Here is a 24,304-nt window from a genome sequence, read left to right as displayed (position 1 = left end):
TTATCAAATGAATGAGGATCCGCCTCACTCAAGATTGGGTGACTCTTTTCTTTTATTTACATTTATTGTCATATAATGTTACTTAATGCATCTTTCTTCATTTTATTAATTTTGGCCATAATCACAGCCAGCATTTATACTCAGCTATATTATTCATATCTTTCATCTCAGATCTAGAATTAATTATTTTTAACTAGGATTTACCCTCTATCTTCTTATTTAATTAGTTTAACAAAAAAGGTGTGATGACCCAAAATGTCATCTGTAAATTAAATAATCATCTCGGTGTTTTAAGACTTGAAAAGCGCTATCAATAATTTCTCGACTTGTGTGCGCAATTCATATAATTTTTCGGAAAGTTTTTGTATGAAAAATGGAATAAATTATTAATTAGAGCTTTAAAACTCAACTGAGTTGACTTCGGTCAACATTTTGAGCAAACGAACCCGGATCCAAGTTTTGACCATTCCGGTAGTTCTGTATCGTAATTTAGGACTTGGTCATATGCCCAAAATCGAATTCGGAGGTCCCTAGATCAAATTATCGCCATTTAACGGAATCTAGAAATCTAAGGCTAAAGATTTCGTAAGTTTGACCGGAGATTTGACTTTTGAGCAAACGACCCCGGAATGGAATTTTGATGATTCCAATAGTTTCGTATGGTGATTTTGGACTTAGGAGCATGTTCGAATTTGGATTTGGAAGTCCGTAGGACAATTCGGCGCATTTTGGCGAAAGTTGGAAAATAGAAGATTTTTGGAAAAGTTTGACCGAGAGTTGACTTTTTATATCGGGGTCGGAATCCGATTCTGAAAATTGAAACAGCTCCATTATGTTATTTATGACTTGTGTGCAAAATTTAAAGTCATTCCGGATTAATTTGATATGTTTCGGCGCAAAAATATAGAAGTTGGAAGATTTGAAAACTCATAATTTAATTCGATGCGTGATTCGTAATTTTGGTGTTGTTTGACGTGGTTTGAAGCCTTGATTAAGTTCGTATTGTATTTTGGGACATGTTCGTATAATTGGTTAAGGTTTTGAGAGCCTCGGGTGGATTTCGGAAGGTTAACGGAATGGAAATCGGACAAAAAGGGTTGCTGGAATTTTCTGCTGCAGAAGCTGTCTTGGACAGCAACTGTGCAATCGTGGAGCCTATTTCGGAAGTTTATATCGCAAAATACATAAGGAATCTGTAAATTTACAAAACATGAAAGTTGTAGCCCTTGCATCCTAGTTTCCAGAAAGCTAAACCATTAATTATTTTGATATTTGTACAGAAAGTTATGATCGATTGAATAAGGGTTGGTAAAGCTATTTTGAAATTTTCCAGAAATATTTGATGCGAGGAGGCTACTTTGGAAGCTTATATCTCGAAATCTATAAGTAACCTAAAAATGTGCAAAACATAAAAGTTGTAGCCCTTGTATTCTAGTTTTCCGAATATTAAACCGTTCAGCATTTTGATATTTGTACAGAAAGTTATGATCAACTGAATAAGAGTTAGTAAAGCTGTTTCTAGTAGACTTTTAGTGACGATTTTTAGTGACGAAAATGGCTTTTAGTGATGGATGGGCAGAAACATTTAATCACAAAAATCAGTCACTTTGCCATTTCGTTTTGGAATTTTTGGAGCTCGGTTCTTGGGCGATTTTCACGTGAAAACATTGGGGTAAGTGTTCCTTATCCTATATTGATTATATTTCATGATTATGACGCATTTATATCATGAATCCATGAATTTATGGAAGAAAAATCAGATTTTTAGCCAAATTTTCTAAAAATAAAAATTTAAGATTTGAAAGCCAATCCGATATCGGAATTTAGTAATTTTGGTATGGCTGGACTCGTGGCTGAATGGGTTGTCGGATTTTGTAAGTTTCGTCGGATTCCGAGACGTGGGCCCCACGGGCAAATTTTTAGTGCAATTTCAGATTTTTAATGGAAAATGTAGAATTTCATATGGAATTAATTCCTATAATTTTTATTAACTGAATCGAATTGTTTATGACTAGATTTGAGAATTTCGGGCATGAATTCGCGAGGCAAAGGCTTGTTGGAATTTTGAATTGGTTGCAAAGCGAGGTAAGTGTTTGGTATAACCTTAGCTTGAGGGATTAGGAGTTGTGTCTTATTTGCTACATGTTAATTGTGGAGTACGACGTATAGGCATCGTGATGAGTATCTATACGTTGGTGTCAAGCATGCCCGTGAGTCTTGTATTATAATTGTTATGATTCCGTTGTGGTTTATTGTGCTTCATATGTTTTTATCACCATTGTTCCCTTGTCGGGATGTTTGTTTGATATTAATGATCCCTTGCCAGGATGTTTATTTTGATAGTATTGTTCCCTTGCCGGGATGTTTGTTTGATATTATTGTTCCCTTGCCGGGATGTTGTTGAAATATCATTGTTCCCTTGCCGGGAAGTTATATTGCTCTTGTTCCCGTGCCGGGATTCTTTGTGATTATTGTTGGCTTGTAACTGGGAGCGGGTAGTACGCCTACCATAAGATATAATGAAATGGGAGCGGGTGGTACGCCTACCACAGGATATAATAAAATGGGAGCGGGTTGGTACGCCTACCACAAGATATAATGAAATAAGAGCGGGTGGTACGCCTACCACGAGATACATGAAATGGGAGTGGGTGGCACGCCTTCCACGAGATACAGGAAATGGGATCGGGTTGCACGCCTGCAACAAGATGTGAAAAGAAAGTGAAATCTGCCTTTGTTTTCCTTATTCTTGTTAGTGGTTGGATTTTGATTCCTTTATAATTCTCTTGATATCCTGTTTTTACCTTTTATTCCCCGAAGCATGTTTTTCCCCTCCCATCTTTACTTGTTATTAACAATTCAAGTGTATTAACTGTTTAGATCCCTTTACTGTTGTGATCCTTTATGTTGGAATCCATAGTGTTTACAATACCCCGCCTTATTATTTTTTATATGTTCAATACTCCAAATTTCAACAATTGTTACATTTTTAACTCAATTGATTTCTCAACTAAATTTTCCTTAAACCGTTTGAGATTGTACTTTACTTAAAAAGGAATTTCTACTATGTTTTGATTTATTGATTTCTCGTATTAAAGGTAATGACTCATTCGATATTGTACTTTAATTGAAAAGGGTATTTTCTTTATCAAATGATTTCTAAAAATAACTTCATCTTTTCTTGTTGATTTCCTAATTGGGTTGGAAGTTGTACTCTACTTTATGTTAAGTGAATGAGGCTCCTTGAACATTCTTAATTGTATTGGGTTATAGAACCTATGAACTGAGTAACATGAGAATATTATTGTGCAATGTGAGACAGAAATATGTGGGCACAAGGTGCCGGAAAAAATATTATGGTTTTATTTAGTGGCACGTGAGTTGTCCGTGCGGTTGTGATACAAATATGGGCACGAGGTGCCATGAAAATATGAAAGTGGGCTGAGACCTATATTATGTATGATTATGAAATGAGGCGTCACAAGGTGACCTTTACTCGAAAGAATTATATTCGAAAGATGCTTATTTGAAAGATATTTATTTAAAGGAAATATATTCGAAATATATTCATTAAAAAGCATATTATCTTAGAGATTATTACTTGAAGGATTTATAGGTGAAAGATTTATATTTGAAGGACTTGACTAATTGATTGCACTTATATCTATTATTTGTTGAGAAACATTTATGGTATTCTTGTTGCCTGCTATTTATATCACTGGTTGATCATTGTTGCCATTATTGTTATCTGCTTCCTATTATTTTTGTACGCTATATTGCACAGGTTTATTTGGTAGTCTGGTCCTAGCCTCGTCACTACTTCGCCGAGGTTAGGCTAGGCACTTACCAGCATATAGGGTCGGTTGTGCTGATATTATACTCTGCACTCTTTTGTGCAGATCTCATTGTTGTAGACTTTGGACCGCAGTGAGATTGTTGTTTCTTGTTCATCAGGTGACCCGAGGTAGTCCTGCAGGCGTCCGCAGGCCTTGGCGTCTCCTTCTATCTACTATTCTTGTTTCCTTCATGTATTTCCAGAGACAGTGTTGTATTTATTTCTTTCAGACCTTTATTTGTAGTACTCCTAGATAGTCTGTGAAATTGTGACACCAGTCTTGGGTAGATTTGTTATGGATTGGTATTAGCAGTATTATTAAACTTTAAAATGTAGCCTTCTGCTTATTCAATTCTGTTGTTATCTAATTATTGACTCTTAACTGTTATCAGATTAAAAATGAAAACAAGGTAGATAGTTCAGTTGGTTGGCTTGCCTAACTTTCACTAGTAGGCCCCATCACGGTTCTCGAGGGTGGGAAATCTGGGTCGTGACAAAAGGTCTCATACGTTTTTGGTCAAACAATTTGGCGCCGTCTGTGGGGACTTTCTAGTTAAAATTTTAGTTTCCTCTAGATCTAAATTCAATTCTAGTTCCACTTTCTACTTGTTGTAGCGTCATCCTTTCGTTATATATGCAAACTTGAGAAATTCATAGACAAGCTCAAGGCTTCTGGTTTCCAACCGACGCGCACTGTCTACCTATACTTTACCAATATTAGTTGTCTGCCTATGGACATCATGTAGGCCCACAACCTCAGTGCTTGTGGAACTTCCTTATTTGCTCTTTGATTTCCAAATATTTTTGAGTTTCATACCCAGCTTGTTTTTTTGCTTATGTTTCTATATAAACGGAATAACGACAAATTATTTGGAAGTGAGGTAGGATTGATTGATGCAATTAGTCCTTATGCTTCTTGAAAGAAGATAGGTGGTTGCCTGTTTTGCTCCTTTGTTAGTGACTACAATCATCAGTGCTGAAATATGTGAGATCACAAAATATATTTGTATCATTTTATGATATTGGTTAATTTTACAAATAAAACATATTCTCATAATAAGGGATTACATGCATATGGAACTTCTTTGTCTTTTGTCATTTTATGAGGATGTCATAGTTTGAGCTTACAAATTTATTTTGATATTGCATCTGTATAGTGGGATTACACTGCTGTTTGAGTCACGAAAGGAACAAGCAACAGATTGATTAATCGCTAACGTGCTCACTCATTCTTTTTTGAGTTTGCCTAGGAGCTCCTGTCTTAAAAGACGAATACAAATTAGTAGGGCTGATATCTACAGTTATAAGAATCCATAATGCATTGTCTTAAGCCACCCATACATTCTTTCAGAAGAATGGCTTTCTTTATATCCACACACCAATCATCACCACCAGTGATTGCGAGGGTGCTGGCGAGATATTCCAGGTCACTACATTGATAAAAGAAGCTGAAAAATTGGAGAAGAAGCATCAAGGTAAATCAAAAGCGAAGGACCAAAGTTTTCTTGTTATTATCTATTAAATTGAGCCTCTACGTTCCCGATGAGGAAATCGGCGGAGATGATGGTGCCGGAAAGTTTGTCGATTCAAACGTCTTCGTGAAGATGAATGTCGGGACTGTACTTGACGAGGGCTTGCCTTCTACATCTAAGATTTAGGGTATTTTCCGCGTATATTCCTCTTTATTTGGCGGAACAGCCCTTTCTTGACAAATTGGTAGCGGCCACTAAAAGCATAACCGGAGAAGGGAACGTGGTCACTCCTCTCCACTCGTCGACCGATCAAATCGAGGTAACGAACGCTTTCATTTTGTTTTACCTGACTATTTTTTTAAGTGGAATAGAAGCAGGAGTAATCACCCAGGAAACGCGTTGTACCCTCAAATGCAAGCAAAATTAAGCAAACTGGGACTCACCCAAGAAACGCAGAAGATAAGCAAAACTGGGACTCCCCCAGAGAACCCCCAATATTTTCCAGTAAAAACAAAACCGAGTGCGCCAGGATTCACCCCAATGTATGCACAAACAGTACGGCGACCTGCGATCCTCCAAAATTTGACAGTGAAACAACAGGTTAACATTTCGGCCTTAGCTCGAAATAACACCCTTACGGCCAAAGGCCATCGCCAAAAAGAAGAATTCGACCTCGCTCGAATTACGACGGGTTAACATTTCGGTCTTAGCTCGAAATAACACCCCCATGGCGAAAGGTCATCGCCAAAAAGAAGAATTCAACCTCGCTCGAATTACGATGGGTTAACATTTTGGCCTTAGCTCGAAATAACACCCCTACGGCCAAAGGCCACCGCCAAAAAGAAGAATTCGACCTCGCTCGAATTACGACGGGTTAACATTTCGGCCTTAGCTCGAAATAACACCCATTCGGCCTTAGCTCGAAATAACACCCATACGGCCAAGGGTCATCGCCGAAAAGAAGAATTCGACCTCGCTCGAATTACGACGGGTTAACATTTCGGCCTTAGCTCAAAATAACACCCCTACGGCCAAAGGCCATCGCCAAAAAGAAGAATTCGACCTCTTTTGAATTACAACAGGTTAACATTTCAGCCTTAGCTCGAAATAACACCCATACGGCTAAAGGCCATCCCCAAAAAGAAGAATTCGACCTCGCTCGAATTACGACGGGTTAATATTTCGACCTTAGCTCGAAATAACACCCCTACGGCCAAAGGCCATCGTCAAAAAGAAGAATTCGACCTCGCTCGAATTACGACGGGTTAACATTTCGGCCTTAGCTCGAAATAACACCCATTCGGCCTTAGCTCGAAATAACACCCATACGGCCAAGGGTCATAGCCGAAAAGAAGAATTCGACCTCGCTCGAATTACGACGGGTTAACATTTCGGCCTTAGCTCAAAATAACACCCCTACGGCCAAGGGCCATCGCCGAAAAGAAGAATTCGACCTCGCTCGAATTATGACGGGTTAATATTTTGGCCTTAGCCTGACCTAACACCCCTACGGCCAAAGGCCATCGCCAAAAAGAAGAATTCGACCTTGCTTGAATTACAACAGGTTATTTTGGCCTTAGCTCGAAATAACACCCATACGGCCAAGGGCCATCGCCAAAAAGAAGAATTCCACTTCGCTTTAATTACAACAGGTTAACATTTCGGCCTTAGCTCGAAATAATTCCCCTACAGCCAAGGACCATCTCCAAAAAGAAGAATTCGACCTCTCTCGAATTACAACGGGTTAATATTTCAGACTTAGCTCGAAATAACACCCCTACGGCCAAAAGCCATCGCCAAAAAGCAGAATTCGACCTCGCTCGAATTAACACTCGGCCTCGCCCAAATTTACATTCGACTTCACTTGAATTTAACTCTCATTCAACCTAGCTCGAACTTGATTCACAACTAGACCTCGTTCGAGTTGAATTGGGCAACATCTGACTTCGCTCGAACCAATCAAAGACACTCGAGCATGCTCGGATTAACGCCTACCAGTGATTCCTTTGAAACCATCAATCGAGGAAAACGTTCAGGAAAAAGAAAAATAGAATCAGGAATGATCAGCAAAAAGTAGCATTCCAAATCAAAAGTATTATAAAAGGCTTCTTACAAGGGCCGAATCACCCGTCTAGATCTAAGGACGTGAATGACCTCCTCCGATGCCGCATTACTTGCCAAAGCCGCCATCCCGACCTCATCGGCCTTCTCCAACTCTACCGTCTTCTCGATTAACTCATCACTCGAGTCATTGGCCCTGATTGCACCCTGCTCAAGTTCAGCCCGCGGGGATACCACTTTTTGACCCGAAGAACAGCACCCTCAGCCTTGACCCACACTAGTTCGCTCACCGAGCTCGACCAAAAGATGACCTCGATAAGCGGAGGAACTAACTGTATGGGTCAAAATCATATCAGAGAAATTCGACATGCGAAGACAATTGGCCGAGGTCGGGCCGAGATCAAGAAGGCCCAGGTTGGGCAGAGATCAATAAGGCCGAGGTCGGGCAGTGATCAATAAGGCCGAGGTTGGGCAGTGATGATAGATATAACAGCTAGTTTGCTTTGGACTCCTCAAAGGGAATATTCTACTGGATATTCCCTCTAATAGTACTTTTTTAGGGTTTTCTAGGGATACATCTTATAAATAGTAAGAGAGGACTTCCAAAAAGGGGACTCTCTCTCTCTCTCTCTAGAAAAGAGAAAAAAGACATCTCTCTAAGGATTAGAAGATCTGTGGTCCCATACCTCCATCAGACCCAAAAGGGGTCCTAAGGTTCTTGTATTTGTCTATCATTCATCTTTATCAAATGAAGGAGGATTTGCCTCACTCAAGATTGAGTAACTCTTTTCCTTTATTTATATTTTATTGTCATTTAATGTTACTTAATGTATCTTTCTTCATGTTATTAATTCTGGACATAATCACTGCCAGCATTTATACTCAGCTATGTTTTTCTATTCATATCATTCATCTCAGATCTAGAATTAATTATTTTTAACTAGGATTTACCCCCTATCTTCTTATTTAATTAGTTTAACAAAAAAGGTCTCATACTTTTTTGGTCAAACACACATAATTAAATGTCGTGAGATCCTTCTCCCACAATCTATTGTTGATTGTCTGTCAAAGTTTTCAGTATTTTTTGTCGTGAAAATTTACATTTTTCTTCGGTGTCAGCATCATAATATTGAGTTGATGTTTACACTATTAATGTTTACGAAGCTAGCATTTAGACATAAATTTGGTTGAAAATTAAAAAAAAAAAGTTTTTAAATTGTGTTGAAAAGTAATTTTATTTAGAAAAAAAATTGAAGTTTTATGAGTGAAAAAAAAATTCACACGAAAACTGATTTATTGAAAAAAATCAAATTCTTTTCCAAAACTTATCATATTCCATGAACAAATAATGTTTTCAAAAAATTAGCCAAAATTTATGACCAAACGGGAACAAAATTCGAAGTTGGTAGTTGAGACTTGAGAGGAACTGCCTTCTAATATCTCTAAGGGCTCGTTTGGTATGAGGGATAAGGAATAACTAATTCGAGACTAAATTTAAGAAGAATTTATCTCATATTTGGTTAGAAAAAATTGCGATATAATTAATCCCGAAATTAGATCCCGAGATTGTAGTGTTTTTTATCCCCATGAAAAAATAAAATAATTAATTCTGAAATAATTAATCTGAGGATAATTAATCCTGAGACAAGTTCTTTCCAATCAAACAACCCCTAAGAGTTAAAAGACAAAAACCATTATGATGTACAGCAGTTCACCCCGTTTAACTGCCTAGTACCTTAGAGTTAAAGCATTAGTGGTCCTCCCTACGAGTTGAATCGACCACTGTTGAAAATATATCACCAACATTTACTACAGGCAAAAGCTGGTTTTCTCCATAAACGCGTGTTTAGTGCGCACCTGCATACTTTAGGTCCTTTTCTTTTAAAACAAAGGCCCATTTGGAGCATATCTCGAGATATTCACGGCTGTAAGGAACCTGTCGTTTGGTTACCAGACAAAGATATCTCATAGGTTACCATTTAAGTCCAAAATAGTTGAGGATGGCAAAATAAATTTACACATTAAGGGGTCGTTTGGTAGGGTGTATAAGAATAATATTGAATATGATGTATTAGTAATGCAAGCACTAGTTATGCAGAGATTATTTTTATACACAGTTTGGTATGGTGCATTATAAATTAAAATGCATTATATAATTTTTAAATAAATTAGTTGTTTACAAAAATACCCTTATTATTCTTTAGCTTTAAGGGACTTTAAGGACAATTTTATCTTTAATCATGCTAATGGATGCATTAATACCCTTGGTATTACTAATACCATAGTTTTTTATGCATTAGCTATACATAAGATAATACCAAGTAGAGTGTATAAGTACTGCTTGTATTAGTTATACATAGGGTGAAAAAGTGTACCAAACAAAGTATTACTAATACACAAAGCTAATGCATGCATTATTTTCTCTAATACACTCTACCAAACGACCTCTAACCGTGCAGCGAAATACCTGTTACACACCTCTCTTTCACGGGAAACCTTTTACACATTCAACCTTTTAAAAGTGTGTCTAAGGCATACTACTTTTGACCAGATAGCTCTTGCGTATTTACACACACAAAAAAACGCGTTAAGCCCGTAAAAAAATCTCATTTTTTGTCTCCCCTCCCTACAAACCCCTCCCCTTCCCTATGGTCTTCTTCCTCACCACCATCCCCCTCATTTTTTTTTCCTAAATAGAATTTTTGAAAGAACATATCAATTTTAGATCTAAAATTGAGCAGATTTTATTGGTTTATTGTCCAAATATTGTGAAAACTATTTATTTATGATAGATTTAAAAGTTTTAACAGTAGTATTGAAGGTCTGGTGAAAAAATCTAGAATCCACCATTGGGGTATCAAAAAAGCTTGAAAATTCTATTAGGTCTTGTTGATTATTGGATTATTGAACTCAATTTGTTGTTCGATTATTTTCGGCTAATTGTTTAGATAGTGTGGTTGAATTTTGGTGTTGTTAGAAACTTTCTCACAAACAACCATGGTGATCGCAACAATAGTGCTTAAGATAGAAAATAGAAAGATGAAGAAGATATGATTTTAATTTTAATTTTAATTTCTAATATTTTTTGGGGATTTTTTCATAATACATATATACTATTTGAAACTTTATTACCCTTAATGTTCATGTTTAGCTAATTACCTGGCATAAACAAGTTTTACTTACAAAATATATACAATCAACCTTAAAAGGCTCACAATCCATTATTTATGGCTTCAATCAAGAGATTTAGTTATACCCTTTCCTTCTTTCTCTCCTCTCTCCCTTCCTATAATACAACCTAACCCATTTGAGTTGCTGCTTAAATTTGCACATGAATTGCTGCTGAAATTGAAAAACGCTACTTCAGTTGGTCAAAATCAAATATGACCAACGCGAATTTTTAACTATAACATCACACATGGGAATAATTGATATAGAAAAATGTACTCGTTTTAATAAGAAAATCGCAAGAAAAATAAATTTCTAGTCTTACTGAACTATTTTTTTTCCTCCTCTCTCCCCTTTCTCTCCAGATCTTCCATTATTTTAAACTATTTCACTGATAAAATAGTTAAGCAGCTACCACCATGTCACAACCCCAAATACCGGTCGTGATGGCGCCTATCACATTACTAGGCAAGCCAACCAATCAACTAACCACGACTTATTTTCCTATAATATTAAGCCATTTTCTAACACAAGTTTTAAATACTGAAGTCATTATAAGCGTTAAAACAACAGAAATATGCGGAAGGTCAAAATAACAATAACTACACAGCCCCAACAATCTGGTGTCACGAGTCTAGAGCCTCTAATACAAGTCTGAATACCTAATACATCAATAGTCTAGGAAATGCGGAAAAATAATAAGATAGGAGGGAGAGAACAGGGCTGCGGACGCCATGCAACTACCTTGAAATCTCTGTCAAATACTGAAACAGCTGAAAGCTCTCACTCGACCGCTCGGGCACCTGGATCTGCACACAAGGTGCAGGGAGTAACGTGAGTATGTCAATTCAGTAAGTAACTAGAGTAAATAAGGACTGAAAGCAGTGACGAGCAATTCAAAAATACATAAATGGATAATCAACAGAATATCAGGTCACCTTTACAGTCTAAAAATCAATTTTCGTTATAGAATCACATTTCCACTTTAAAACATTGAAGTCAGTTGCTTAGCAATATATCCAACAGAGGCTTATTTAAAAGAAGAGTGAAATTAGTGAAAACATCATAACAAGGCCTCTCGGGCAAGGAATCACTCAGAATATGGCCCCTCGGGCAGCCTCTCAGTCATTCGTGACTCGACTCTCGTCACGCAGTACTCACCCTCAGCACTCGGCTCTTTAGTATCTCATAATAATAGAAATCATAGTAATTGTTGTGGCGTGCAGCCCGATCCGTAATTTATAGTCAACTACACTCACTGGGGGTGTACAGACTCCGGAGGGGCTCCTACAGCCCAAGCGTCATATTGCTACGGCGCGCAGCCCAATCCAATATACATATCGTTGCGGAGTGTAGCCCGATCCAATATATATATCACTGCGGCATGCAGCCCGATCCATATAAGTATCGTTGCGACGTGCAGCCCGATCCATATAATTATCGCATCTTCACTATTTGGTTCTCAACCTTTCTCAGTCATTAACCTCACAGCCTCTCGGGCACAACAATAGAAATTAGGGAACTTAGCCCAAACAGTCCTCACAATTAGAATTGAAAAGATAAAACTAGTTTTAAACATTTAAACCGTTAAGACATGACTGAGGATATGTTTTTAGCAAGTAACAGTGAGGAAAAATAGTCAAAATGTCCCTAAAGGTTTCTACAGGTCGGCACAAGGCCCCAAACATGGCATACAGCCCATAATACAATATAGCTATCCAAAATATGGAATAATATAACGTTTCCAAATCAAATACGCGGCTCAATAGTCGCTACGGGACGGACCAAGTCACAATTCCTACCGGTGCACGCCCACACGCTCGTCACCTAGCATGTGTGTTACCGCGTTTATCAAAACAAGTCAAATATCGGGGTTTCGTACCCTCAATTCCAGATTTACAATGGTTACTTACCTCAAACCGGTGAAATACTACTCTGCGACGCCTTTGCCCCTCGAATCGGCCTCCACGCGCGTCGAATCTATCCAAAATCAAAACGAGGAAGTCAAAATATGCCAAGGGAACGAAGCCCAAGCAAAAACAATCGAAAAATACCAAAAATCCCGAAATTACCGAAACCCGATCCCTGGGCCCACGTCTCAAAATTCAAAAAATTTTATATCAATAGATTCCTCGTCTCCCCACGAGTCTATGCATATTAAGAACACTAAAATCGGAGTCCAAATGACCCCTCAAATCCTCCTTCAAAGGCTTCTTAAACTCAAGCGATAATCCTCCATTTTTAGCCCTTTAATTCATTTAATTACAGCCTTAATCCATGAAATACTACCATAGAAATGTGTTTTAGGTCCAAAATCCTTACCTTAACGAAGTCTCCTTGATTTCTCTCTTCAAAATCGCCCAAAACTCCCGAATTCGTGTTTAAAGATGGTGAAACCCTTCAAAAATTGCGAAGGAAGATATATATACATTCTGCCCAGGGATACCCGCATCTGCGGTCAAAAACCCGCTTCTGCGGTACCGCATATGCGGTCTATCCTCCGCTTCTGCGGAAATCACTTAACGGACCAATTCCGCATCTGCGATCCACTCTATGCACTTGCGACTCCACAGGTGCGGTTCAATTACCGCATCTGCGGTTCCTGCCTCTTCCTCTCAAATCCGCTTCTGCGGCTCCCCTTCCGCGCGTGCGGCGCCGCACCTGCGGTCCCCAAACCGCAGGTGCGAAAACACCAGAAGCAGCAAAGTTCAGCAGCTACAAGACATCTCAACTTCTCCGTTAACCACCCGAAATCATCCCGAGGCCCCCGGGACCTCAACCAAAAGCACAAGCATAACCCAATACCTTATTCAAACTTGTTTCAATTATCAAAACGCCTCAAACAACATCAAATCTACCAAATCACATCGGATTCATGCCTAAGTTTCTAAAATCTTCCTAAATACGCTTTCGATCAAAAACCCAACCAAACCACGTCCGAATGACCTGAAATTTTACACACACATCCCAAATGACACGACAGAGCAACTCTCGAAATTTCATTCCGACCCCTATATCAAAATCTCGCCTACTAATCGAAAATCGCCAAAATATCAACTTTGCCAATTCAAGCCTAAAACTACTCCAACCCTCCAAAACCCATTCTGATCACGCTCCTAAGCCATAAATCACCTCCCGAAGCTAACTGAACCATCGGAACTCGCATCCGAGCCCTCTAACACATAAGTCAACATCCAATTGACTTTTCCAACTCAAACTCCCTTACAAGAGACTAAGTGTCTCAAACCTTACCAAAATTATTCCGGATTCGATCCGACCAATCCGACATAAAACACGGATAACGAAACATAAAGAAGCAGAATTGGGAAAAACAGAGGGATAACTCATGAGACGACTGGCCGGGTCGTCACACACCAGCTCCAGTCCTTAAGATCATCAGTAGTAATTTTGTTCCACCCCTCAAGGCTACCCCATTATTCTATTAATTAAACTGTTAGGAATGACGAGTGAATTTATAATAATAATAATAATAATAATAATAATAATAATAATAATAATAATAATAATAATAATAATACTTGAATGCCAAATGATTTCTGTTACGTAGTTGTTTTCTCCCATGTACGATGAAAAGGGAAGGTTCTAAGAAAGAAAAGAAAAGGACTTGGGAATTTCCTAAACTTAAACAAAAATCAATCCCATCACTGTTAACAAAATTTTGACATGGGTCCATTATTTGGAAGACTTTCCTCCACGGGACAAATTTTGAGTAAAACGATTGACATTGAATCTGGGATTAGAGGAAAAATATGTATATACAAAATCTAAAATTAAAGAGTACGTACTATTCTGTTTGCTTACAAGCTGAGCATATTTTTAGGATTCAAACGAACTAATCTACAACTTATCTACAACTTTTATACATTATTTCTACACAGTTAAATACAACTACAATATTATACAACTTAAAAACAAGTTTTATACAATATGTCTTTTGTATATTTTGTATCTGATTTATACATAGTAAAAATTAAATTTCATACAACTAATTATATATTATACAACTTATCTACAATTTTCATGCATTATTTCTACCCAATTAAATACAACTACAATAACATACAACTTAAATACAAATATTATGCAAAATTTATATAATATGTCTTTTGTATATTTTGTATCTGATTTATACATAGTAAAAACAAATTTCATACAACTAATTATATGTTATACAACTTATCTATAATTTTCATACATTATTTCTACTTAGTTATATACAACTTAAATATAATTTTTATAGAATATTGTTCAACTTTCATACAATAGTTAAATAAAAAAATATATATATAAACAACATAATACAATTTTACTACAATTTCGTAAATATAATGTATCTCATGTCTTCTTCTTCGAGTTTCAATCTGAAATTCAGCCAAAATCAAGTCTAATCTTCACCAAAACACCCTCAAAATTGAGATATAAACTCCAAAACATATTCTCAATTGTTTGCAACAACACCCAATCCAAACAAATAATGATTTTTGAAAACCCAAATTCGAATTCAAGGCTTCAAAGCTTTTTAATGGTTGTCAATGGTATAATTGCTGCTCTCTTTCCTTTGTTTTACATTACTGAAATTAGGGATTGAGAGATAGAAAGAGACATAAAGAGAATCTCAATTCTTTGCAACAAGACTCAATCCAAACAAATAATATTTTTTGAAAACCCAAAGTTTCAAAGCTTCGAACCATCAATTAATTTAATGCTATGAAACTTAAAAATTTGAAGTTCATTAACTGATGGTTCATAGCACTAAATTGATTCAAAGCTTTTTAATAATTGTCAATGGTAGAATTGCTACTCTTTTGTGCAAGATACATGGGGGAGGGGGTGGGATATGAAAATAGAAACGTGGGGAGAGTGAAAGATACATTAGAGTGATTTTAGGACACTAATTATTATCATTAATTCCCTTAAAATGTACATAAATGGTAATTAGGTATATAAAATGTAATTATAGTAAAACTTAAGTAGGGAGGGTAATATTATAGTTTCATACAGTGTATACGAATGTAAAAATTTCTATTTTTTTCCTTTTTAAAATCAATAACACATGTCACCATCCTACTAGGTCGTGACTTTCAAGTTATATGAAAAATTGGTCAAGCACAAAAGAAGACACACCATATTAAAAACTTGTGCAGAACTCCAATCACATTGAAATAGTGTAACTGCTGTAAATTGAGGGCTTGAATGCAAGAGAACCAATGGCTAGTATCAACATCTTCCTCTTGTAGCGTTGTTGATATCTAAATAATTCTCAAGCTTAAAATTGCAAGCAAAAGGAAAAAAAAAAGATAAATGCTAAAAAAAGGTTGGAAAAGTTCAACCAAAATAGAACAAGAGGTAAATGTAAGTAAAGCTGCAAAAACTCAAAGCTTACAAGAAAATTTCTCATACTATGGTACTGTGACAACATGCAACAAAATTGCACCTATCTCTTAATTTGTTTTTGACTTGGGAGCCTTCTTCTTTGAGGATCTCCTGGGCATAGAGTTCTTCATGCCAATGAAGAAGAGGAGTGCACCAAGCAATGCCAAGTTCTGTTCGAAAGAGTAAGAACAGAGGACGCATTAAGAAAATTGCAGATAAGACACTCAACAACAACAACAACAACAACAACCCAGTATAATCCCACACGTGGGGTCTGGGGAGGGTAATATGTACGCAGACCTTACCCCTACCCCGAAGGGTAGAGAGGCTGTTTCCAGGAGACCCTCGACTCAAAAAGCAACCGAAACCGATATATTAGTACTATAAAAATGCATAATAAAATAACAGCAATACAATAATAGCAATACAATAAATATGAAATACAGAATACGACATACGAAAAAGATGACTGGTATGGTAAGACTAGCAGGTAAAGCCCTGCATCAATAAATGACACTCAAACAAATGGAAATTTGGTAGACTAAGTGTAAGATACAATAATTTAGAGAGCAATCCAGTGGCTAACCTGAGAGAACTTGAAAAAGAGTTGAACAAATTCTTTCTTGTCAACATCATAGTTGTAGAAATCATACAAGATGGGGGAAGCAATGGCTTGATGCAGCAGCTGCATAAAACAAACACAAAATCTAGATTAGTTGCATGAAACAAGAAGGTTCAAACAAATCTCCTTCTCAATGAATTCCCATAAAAGAAGGGGAGCATAATTCAAAGAAAGTCCAACGAGAAAACAACAAAAAACAGAGAGTATGATACAAACCAGAATATAAGCTCCAAGAGAGCTGCCAAAGATGAACAGAAGGCTTCCAAGACCCTTCATTACTATGGCCCCCAGAATAAGATGTTTCATCTGTGAATCACATACATAATGTTAACTTAGATAGAACTACAGAGAATCAAATAAGCCTAGCCAAATAGTTACCTCTACATGTGGTACTTGAAATCCAGTGTGTGTTGCCACATGCTTTGAGAAAATATTGAACTTTGGTCTCAATGCTTTTGCTGCTGGCCCGCCATCAGCCCCAAACTCACTGAACCTATAACCAGTAGCAGTAAATGAATGATGCAGTTAGTATTACTATCGAAGACAGCCAATAGTTTCTCTTTCCAAGTTTTTCAGCCGAAAGAATCCAATGCAAACATATCAATCAATGAAAAGCATCAAAATCCAGTAGCATCAGCTAGAGCTTATTCATATAAACTGTCCATATACATTCCACTCAAATCCAAAACATTTGATGCATATCTTCCCAAAAATACTTAAGACAGTTAAATCACAGAGGAGGATCATCCTTGAAAGGTTTATCTTCCTTTCTAAGCCTAAATGCCTCTTGAAGAATGATGCTACTTCAGAAAAGATAATGACTACATTTTGTTGCAGCTATAACTTCATGTTTGCACCACACTATATGTTTCACAACATTTCAGTAATTATTGCCTCTATAATAGATTTCTTTTTGCCGTCATCTAACAGCTCTTTGGTAGTACAGGAGTTTCAGAAACAGAGGTAATAAGTCAAAAGCAAAATGCATTTTCTGTATCTGACTCCCAAGTCCCACCCACCAAATAGGAAACGTTATGCACAGCTTTCAACACAATGTGGCAATGTACACAAATTATCGACCTTTTGGACTTGAGGAAGGTTAGATATCAGCCATGCTAAAATGGTGCAAAAGAAACATTATCCAAGTCATCATTATGTCCTGAAGAATTGGCTTACATACTAACAAAGATTGTACTCAAGTATAAGCTTAAGAATTGCATCAAAAAGGAAATGCTTGTTCAATCAATTCGAAAATGAGTTAAGTAATGTGTTTATTGAATGGGCATATAACTTCTTTTACAAATGCTGCAGAAATTAGATAAGTCAAGAAGAACTAATAGTTTATTGATCAGGTCAGACTATTGATAAGCTAAAATAGTATTCGATAACAGACTCAGAAGAGAATTTTAAGGTAGTTACATCATAAAACATCCATACCATACCATGGGACAGCCTTAATTATTGATAATTACATCCTAAAACAATAACCCACCAAAAATACAAAATATATCAAGCTCCGAATAGGCCAATACCAACGTCAACAATCCAGATCGGGCCTTGCATTTAAACTTTGTAATGTAATTCCCTCTAGCGATATAAAGCTCCAACAATAGATCAATGTAGTTTTAGCAACATATCAACTACCAGCACAATAGGCATGCTTCAATCAGTGCTACACAAGAAGGCACAAATAACCTAGGTTTCGGCTCAAGCTATGTATTCCGTCATGCCATATAGTCAGTCACATAGTTGTAAATCTAGCCCTTGAATGGATCAGTACACAGAGCAAAAAAACACACAGTTCCAACCCCAAGCTTCCTAAATTCAACATCCAAGTCAAGGGAAGTAACATAAAAACATTGGGATATGGCTGATCCGATTACTGAACTGATTCAAAATCCCAATTCCAAATCCATTACACTAATACATCCAAATATCCAACTCTGCAAACAAATCAATTGAACCAAGTTTAAACACGGTCAAGATCTAGTCTCCAATGACCTAGTGTTCAAGGCATTAACAACCTAAGATTCCAGATTGAATCTCAACTACAACACTCAGCAGGTCAGCGTTAACCATAAGGGTAGGCAGGTTTATCTAGCTATCCGCATAGAGACCAGCATCAGAGCGGACGTAGTGTTCTGACTACGTATTTTTGAGACATAGCATACGTATACATGTGAAAAACTAGTATAGTAAATTCAGAACCCAGTAACTCAAAAAGGCTACAATCCAGAACCCATAACCTGCCTCTGCAACCAATGGAGGACACACTAACACCCCACACAAAATGGGCGGATCTGCACGCTGGCTAGTACGAGCAAACAAACAAGGTTGCAACTTGCAATGAACCATATTCTAACTCTTTTGAAATATAAATATATTAGGTCTCGTTTTATCATATTTCGCACCAACTTAAAATTCTGGATCCATCTGTGTCTCTGTAAAAAACGAAAAAACACTAGCTTTCCTCACTATACACAAAAATCCATACACCAAACAAAATCACATTAAATTGAGATAACTAGATGTTGAATACATTGATGTGCGTGAAAAACAAACACAGTGCAGGTAAATAGAAGAGCAGATCTGAAGAGAAAAGCTTACTCTTGATAGGCAGAGAGAACGAAGACTGATACGAAGAGAGCTCTTCCAAGGAAAGATACGAACGCCATTACGCAATGCTTCAAATTTCTCTCTCTCCTTTCTTCTTCTTCTTTCTCTCTCTAGAAAGCAGACAAGTTCAAACTGGAGAGAGAGAAAACAGGGATCTTATTTGAAGTAGTTTTCGTTAATTTATAGGTAATAAAACAATTAAAATAGAGAAATATGTGGAGATAGGGGGAAATTGCTTTTTGGTCCCTTGAATAATAGGAAATTCAGAATTTGGTATTGAAAGATTCTTATGAGTACATCTTAACCTTCCAAAAAATGGGTACAACTTTAATATGTTTAAAAACTTACTTCCTTTGTTCTCTTTTAACAGTACAATATATCAAAATAACTACTTTACTAGTCTCTTTAATAAATAAAGAGAAATTTATTAACTTTTCAATTATTGTTTTGTTGTTTGGATATTAATTATCATTCATAGAGATAATCTAATAAAATAAACTCTTGATAAATAACTTCTTAAGGGAGTGCCAAGTAAATAAAAGGAAGCTGGCTTAAAAAAGTACACACTATTTGAAGAATTGAAAAAGAAAGGGGTACATATTTAATTTCATATCAAGAGATTAATAATGTTTAGTTGGATTAGTAAGGAAATTTAATCTTCTATACGGTCATGCGTTAATTAAAACAATATTTGGTTGTTATTTTTATTTTTTATAAATAATATTTGTATAAATTATGAAAAAATTTATGCATTAATTTAAGCAATTTAAATATAGAATAAAAATATGGCTATTAGTAATACATTGATTAAAAACATCCAAAAAAGATTCATGCATAAATAATGTTAGAATATGTATATTATTTATGCAAGATAGTATAAAAATAAGTATGCCATAATTAATTATATATAGATTAATAATACTGAAATATAAAAACTAACTATTACGATATTAAGCAAACTCTTTTCATTTAAAAAGTATATACATATCATGAAGTACATATTGTATAAGAGTAATGTAATATATCTAGGCTAAATATTCCAACGTGAAATAACTGTTGCATCTCTATGTTACAATTCATGCACTATTAATGATCTCTACATAATTTATTTATAAAGAAAACGGCCCCTTAGTTGCTATTATTACACTAAAATTACAAGTTTTGTTATGCTTAGATACGTGTATGCTCTTTTTTTAGAGATAAATGTCATACTTAGAGAATTTATAGTTTTAAAAAAAAATTGTAAAGATAATTACGTATTTAATTGTAGAACGCATAATGATATGCTTGGAAATTTAATATCGCCCAGCTAAATTAATTGGGTTTGACGCATAGTTTATTAAGTGGCATATCTATTACGTGATTCACTATTTAAGGATCGATTAAATTGGTAAAGAGATGGAGGGAAGGTGAAGGATAAAAATGCACATTTTGATTCTCTTTGAAAGTTAAAGTTAATCTCATAAGTCATAATTAACAAATTTGTAACTTATTAATAGTTGAGGGACTAAAATCTAAAATCACAACTTTTTTCGGAAAAGTTCACATCTCTTTTTTCTCTTTTGACCGCTTAATTGAGTTTTGTAATTCCCTCCACTGTCGGCTTTGAGTTTCACTGTTCAGGAGGTAAACGCGCGCGAGTGACATTTAAGACTGTACTCGCTTTGTCGTTAACTGATCTGTTGAAATGAACGGTTGATTGAACGTGACACGTTTCACAACCAATAGCATTTGGTTAATGATGTAACTATTAAGAAACGTGGCAGCTGGAATAAGCGAGTAGCTTACCAGTAAAGTACATGAGCATAGGGGCTATTTTTGTGTTCTTCTCGAATGTGTCCCTGTTTTTAGAGTATTTTCTTGTTGAACCCTTTATGACTTTTGGTCGTTTCATTTTGGTCCCTCACTTTAGAATTGGAGTTCGTTATGTGATTTTTCATTAGTAAAATTATTAGCAAATTAAAGAGCATGTATGGAAAATTACTTAGGAATTACGTTTGAGTGTAATTATATAGTTTAGTATGTTTATCTAGCCAAATAATTATTTTTTTAGTATGAAATTGAGAGTAATTGAAGGGGTGTAATTATATTATTCAATTCTCAAAAAAAGAAATGTGAATTAGTGGTAATTATATTATGTAATTACAAAGCTAATGTGACTTTTATTTTATTTATTTCAAGTACATCTATACAGTCCTCTATATAACAATATTTCAGTATAACAACCAAGTTTTCTTTGAAACCATTGTGGACAGATGAATTTTATTGAATTTAGTCCATACAAAATTTGGACTTGATTCTTAAATTCGTAAAATATTGGCATAAGTCTATATTGAATTATTAGCCCAATATATATGGATTAAAATAAATAAATTCAAATTTATTGGGTAACTCACTTAATTGGGCTACAAATGATGAGTCCACTTCACTAAGTCCAATATGCCATCTTCCTAGAGGCCCAATTTGGTGCCACGAGTCAAACGATGTAGCACGCCAAGTCAGTAGAAGAGCCAGTATGATCAGGCCACTTGTCAAAATGACAAGGCATGCCAAGTCAAATTAAATGGCCAATGAACTGTGTCACATGTGCAAGTGACATGTTCGGGCCAATCAAATGTGGTCTTGTCACTATTCAATTTAATTGGTCGGAAAGAGTTTGTTCTCATCACAACTTTTCCCTTCCACAACTATAAATAGGGGTCTTCATTTCAAATCAAAGTTCGTACTAGTTGAATTCAAGATCATCGTTCGTGACAACAACTGCATATTCAAGATTAAGCTCAAAGGCCCTTGGATTTATTTACTATTGGAAAGAAGAATCAGAGGATTCATAGAGATTGTAACACTCAAATATTCGAAATAAAATGCTACGATTATTGCAATATTTTTCGGTCTTGATTTTATTTTTTTGACGCAAATTTATTGTCTACAAGCATTTTTAATTTTATGTTATAATATACGTAATATAAAATAGCACTTCACTATAGTAGACAAAAAACCCGAAATAAACGAGGTTGTTATAAAGAAATTTGACTGTATATTATGTACTATTATTTTAAATTATTTCTCTTCCATTCCTCTTATTCCTTCCTTTTTAACCTTTCAATGTATTGCTTATGGTGCGCTTTCATAATTTGGCAACTTCTCATATTTTATTTTTTATTATTCTTTATTTGTTTTAGTTGTTAAACATAATTTCGTATTTTATTAACTTTATTTTTTATTCCTTAGTATAAATAATTCATAAGAAAAAAAATATCTATCTTTTTATTATTTAAAAAAGACAACAAATCATAAATTTCACATTGTATGAGTTGGTAAAAAAGTTAAAGTCATAATCGAAGCTTTTATTAATCAGTCTAAATCAAAATATTATCTTTCAAAAAATATTTCTATTTTGAATTTTCAATTTCTAAAACTTCATATATATTATAATAATTAATATCTTTATAATGATACAAGTGAAGATATTATCATCTTTATGTTATATATATATATATATATATATATATATATATATATATATATATATATACTGCACTCATATAGTTGCATTAATAGGATCAAATGTAAATGAATTGGGTTCTATCTAACTCACATCCAGCAACAGGGAGTATGGGTGCTAGAGACGGAACTAAGAATTTTAGTTTATGGATTTTGGACCATAATTCTTTATTGTTTATTTATTGCCTACTGGGTTTAAAATAGAATATTTATACATATTGAATAAACTTTTTAACATAAACTAGTATTAGTACCCGTGCGATGCACGGACATAAATCATGTTAAATTGTGATGTTGGTTATTTGAATCATGTGCAAATAACCTTAAAATATAAACCTCTCAGATAAAAATTATATAACATTAGATATTAATGATGAAGTAGGATATGAAGTTATTGTTCAAATCTCGTAGTGCACAACTTATTTTGTTTTTTATTTGTAGCAACCTAACTACTTGATTTTAGTACTTGCACTTCGTTTTGCTGTCAGTATCAAAAAATACTAAACATATCATGTTGCGATCTGTCCTGTTTGAGCATATTAGATCATATTATTTTAACAAACTTCTTACTATCACTTTGTTTTTATCTAAAAGTTAAATATGTCTTATTCATCACATTATTTTTATGCAAATTCTTTTTTCTTTTATTTTTTTCTTATAGTTATTGTATTATTTATTATTTAATATTATTTTACTATCATATAATTTTTTATTATCTTAATTAATATCTTGCTTATTATTATTTTAATAGTCTTTAATAAATATAAATTTTTTATTCTTGAAATTTGGTATATTTTTATGCATTCAATTTTTTTTAATCATTTAAATTTATTGTAATATTTTTAAATATAATTTAATTTTTTAATTTATTTATTTTTAAATTAATTTAATGTATAAGTATCCTCACACTATCTCTATTTTTTTAATACATTCTCTTCCCTACTATAAATTTTAATTATTTTTATATTAATTTTTTACCTTTAACCAAAATAATATCATATTTATTTTAAATTATAAAATTGAATTAGTCTAAAATATTAATACATATATTTGATGATTATGTTACAAATATATTGAGTTCTCTTATAATTATTTTTACATTAGATGCAGTTAATTTGTTTTAGCTTTAAGATACAAATTTAATTTTTAATTTTCATTAGTAAATTACCTATATTAGAAAGTTATTTATATTTTTAAAATTTTATTTTAATCATAGAAAAATAATTTCTTGATTGTTTGAACATATTATATATATGTAGTAGTATGTTTATTGTCATTTTATTTCTTTACATAATATTTTCTAAAAATAAAAACGTATGAAATAAAAAAAATCTCATCTCAAATTCAAATAATTTTTATCATTCTATTTTCTAAATTGGACCGCATTTTTAAAATATTATGCTATATATTCAAACTTAAACTAACTGCACTCAATTCAGATATTAATCATAAAAAAATATTTTCTTTGTTGTTTGAACACATTATATGTTAATGTTGTAGTAATATTTTCATTATCATTTTATTTCTTACGTAAATTTTCTTTCTTTTTTAGATTTAATACAAATTTAATCTTTAATTTTTATTAGTAAAGTTACCTATATTAGAAATTTATTTTCTATTTTAAAATATTAT

General features: G+C 34.5%; 1 protein-coding gene and 1 long non-coding RNA gene across 2 annotated transcripts; one reads left to right on the top strand and one right to left on the bottom strand.

Moving 5' to 3' along the window:
- Nucleotides 1-1,535: 1,535 nt before the first annotated feature.
- On the top strand, nt 1,536-4,164 carry LOC142182512 (uncharacterized). The gene is made up of 3 exons (XR_012711317.1): nt 1,536-1,672; nt 2,016-2,085; nt 3,900-4,164. It is a non-coding gene; the product is annotated as an uncharacterized LOC142182512 (long non-coding RNA).
- Nucleotides 4,165-15,685: 11,521 nt separating this feature from the next.
- LOC107763816 (uncharacterized) lies at nt 15,686-19,330 on the bottom strand. The gene is made up of 5 exons (XM_016582345.2): nt 19,160-19,330; nt 16,931-17,045; nt 16,769-16,858; nt 16,517-16,615; nt 15,686-16,100 (listed from the first exon to the last, which is right to left on the bottom strand). Exons 1-5 carry the CDS (start codon nt 19,225-19,227, stop codon nt 15,999-16,001), a joined length of 474 nt encoding a protein of 157 aa, XP_016437831.1. The 5' UTR covers nt 19,228-19,330; the 3' UTR covers nt 15,686-15,998.
- Nucleotides 19,331-24,304: the final 4,974 nt, after the last annotated feature.

Source organism: Nicotiana tabacum, chromosome 7 (genome assembly GCF_000715075.1).
Source record: "Nicotiana tabacum cultivar K326 chromosome 7, ASM71507v2, whole genome shotgun sequence".
NCBI classification, from domain to species: Eukaryota; Viridiplantae; Streptophyta; class Magnoliopsida; order Solanales; family Solanaceae; genus Nicotiana; species Nicotiana tabacum.
Note: the sequence above shows the minus strand (reverse complement) of the source record. Positions and strands in the feature narration are given on the sequence as shown.

What these genes read in the sequence shown, in the direction of transcription:
- LOC107763816 (XM_016582345.2), bottom strand. Translation starts at nt 19,227, where the DNA reads ATGGCGTTCGTATCTTTCCTTGGAAGAGCTCTCTTCGTATCAGTCTTC. An exon ending in CTCTTGGAGCTTATATTCTG is followed by an intron (nt 16,616 to 16,768) that starts GTTTGTATCATA and finishes TGTTTTATGCAG; the next exon opens with CTGCTGCATCAAGCCATTGC. An exon ending in TCTTTTTCAAGTTCTCTCAG is followed by an intron (nt 16,101 to 16,516) that starts GTTAGCCACTGG and finishes TCTTTCGAACAG; the next exon opens with AACTTGGCATTGCTTGGTGC.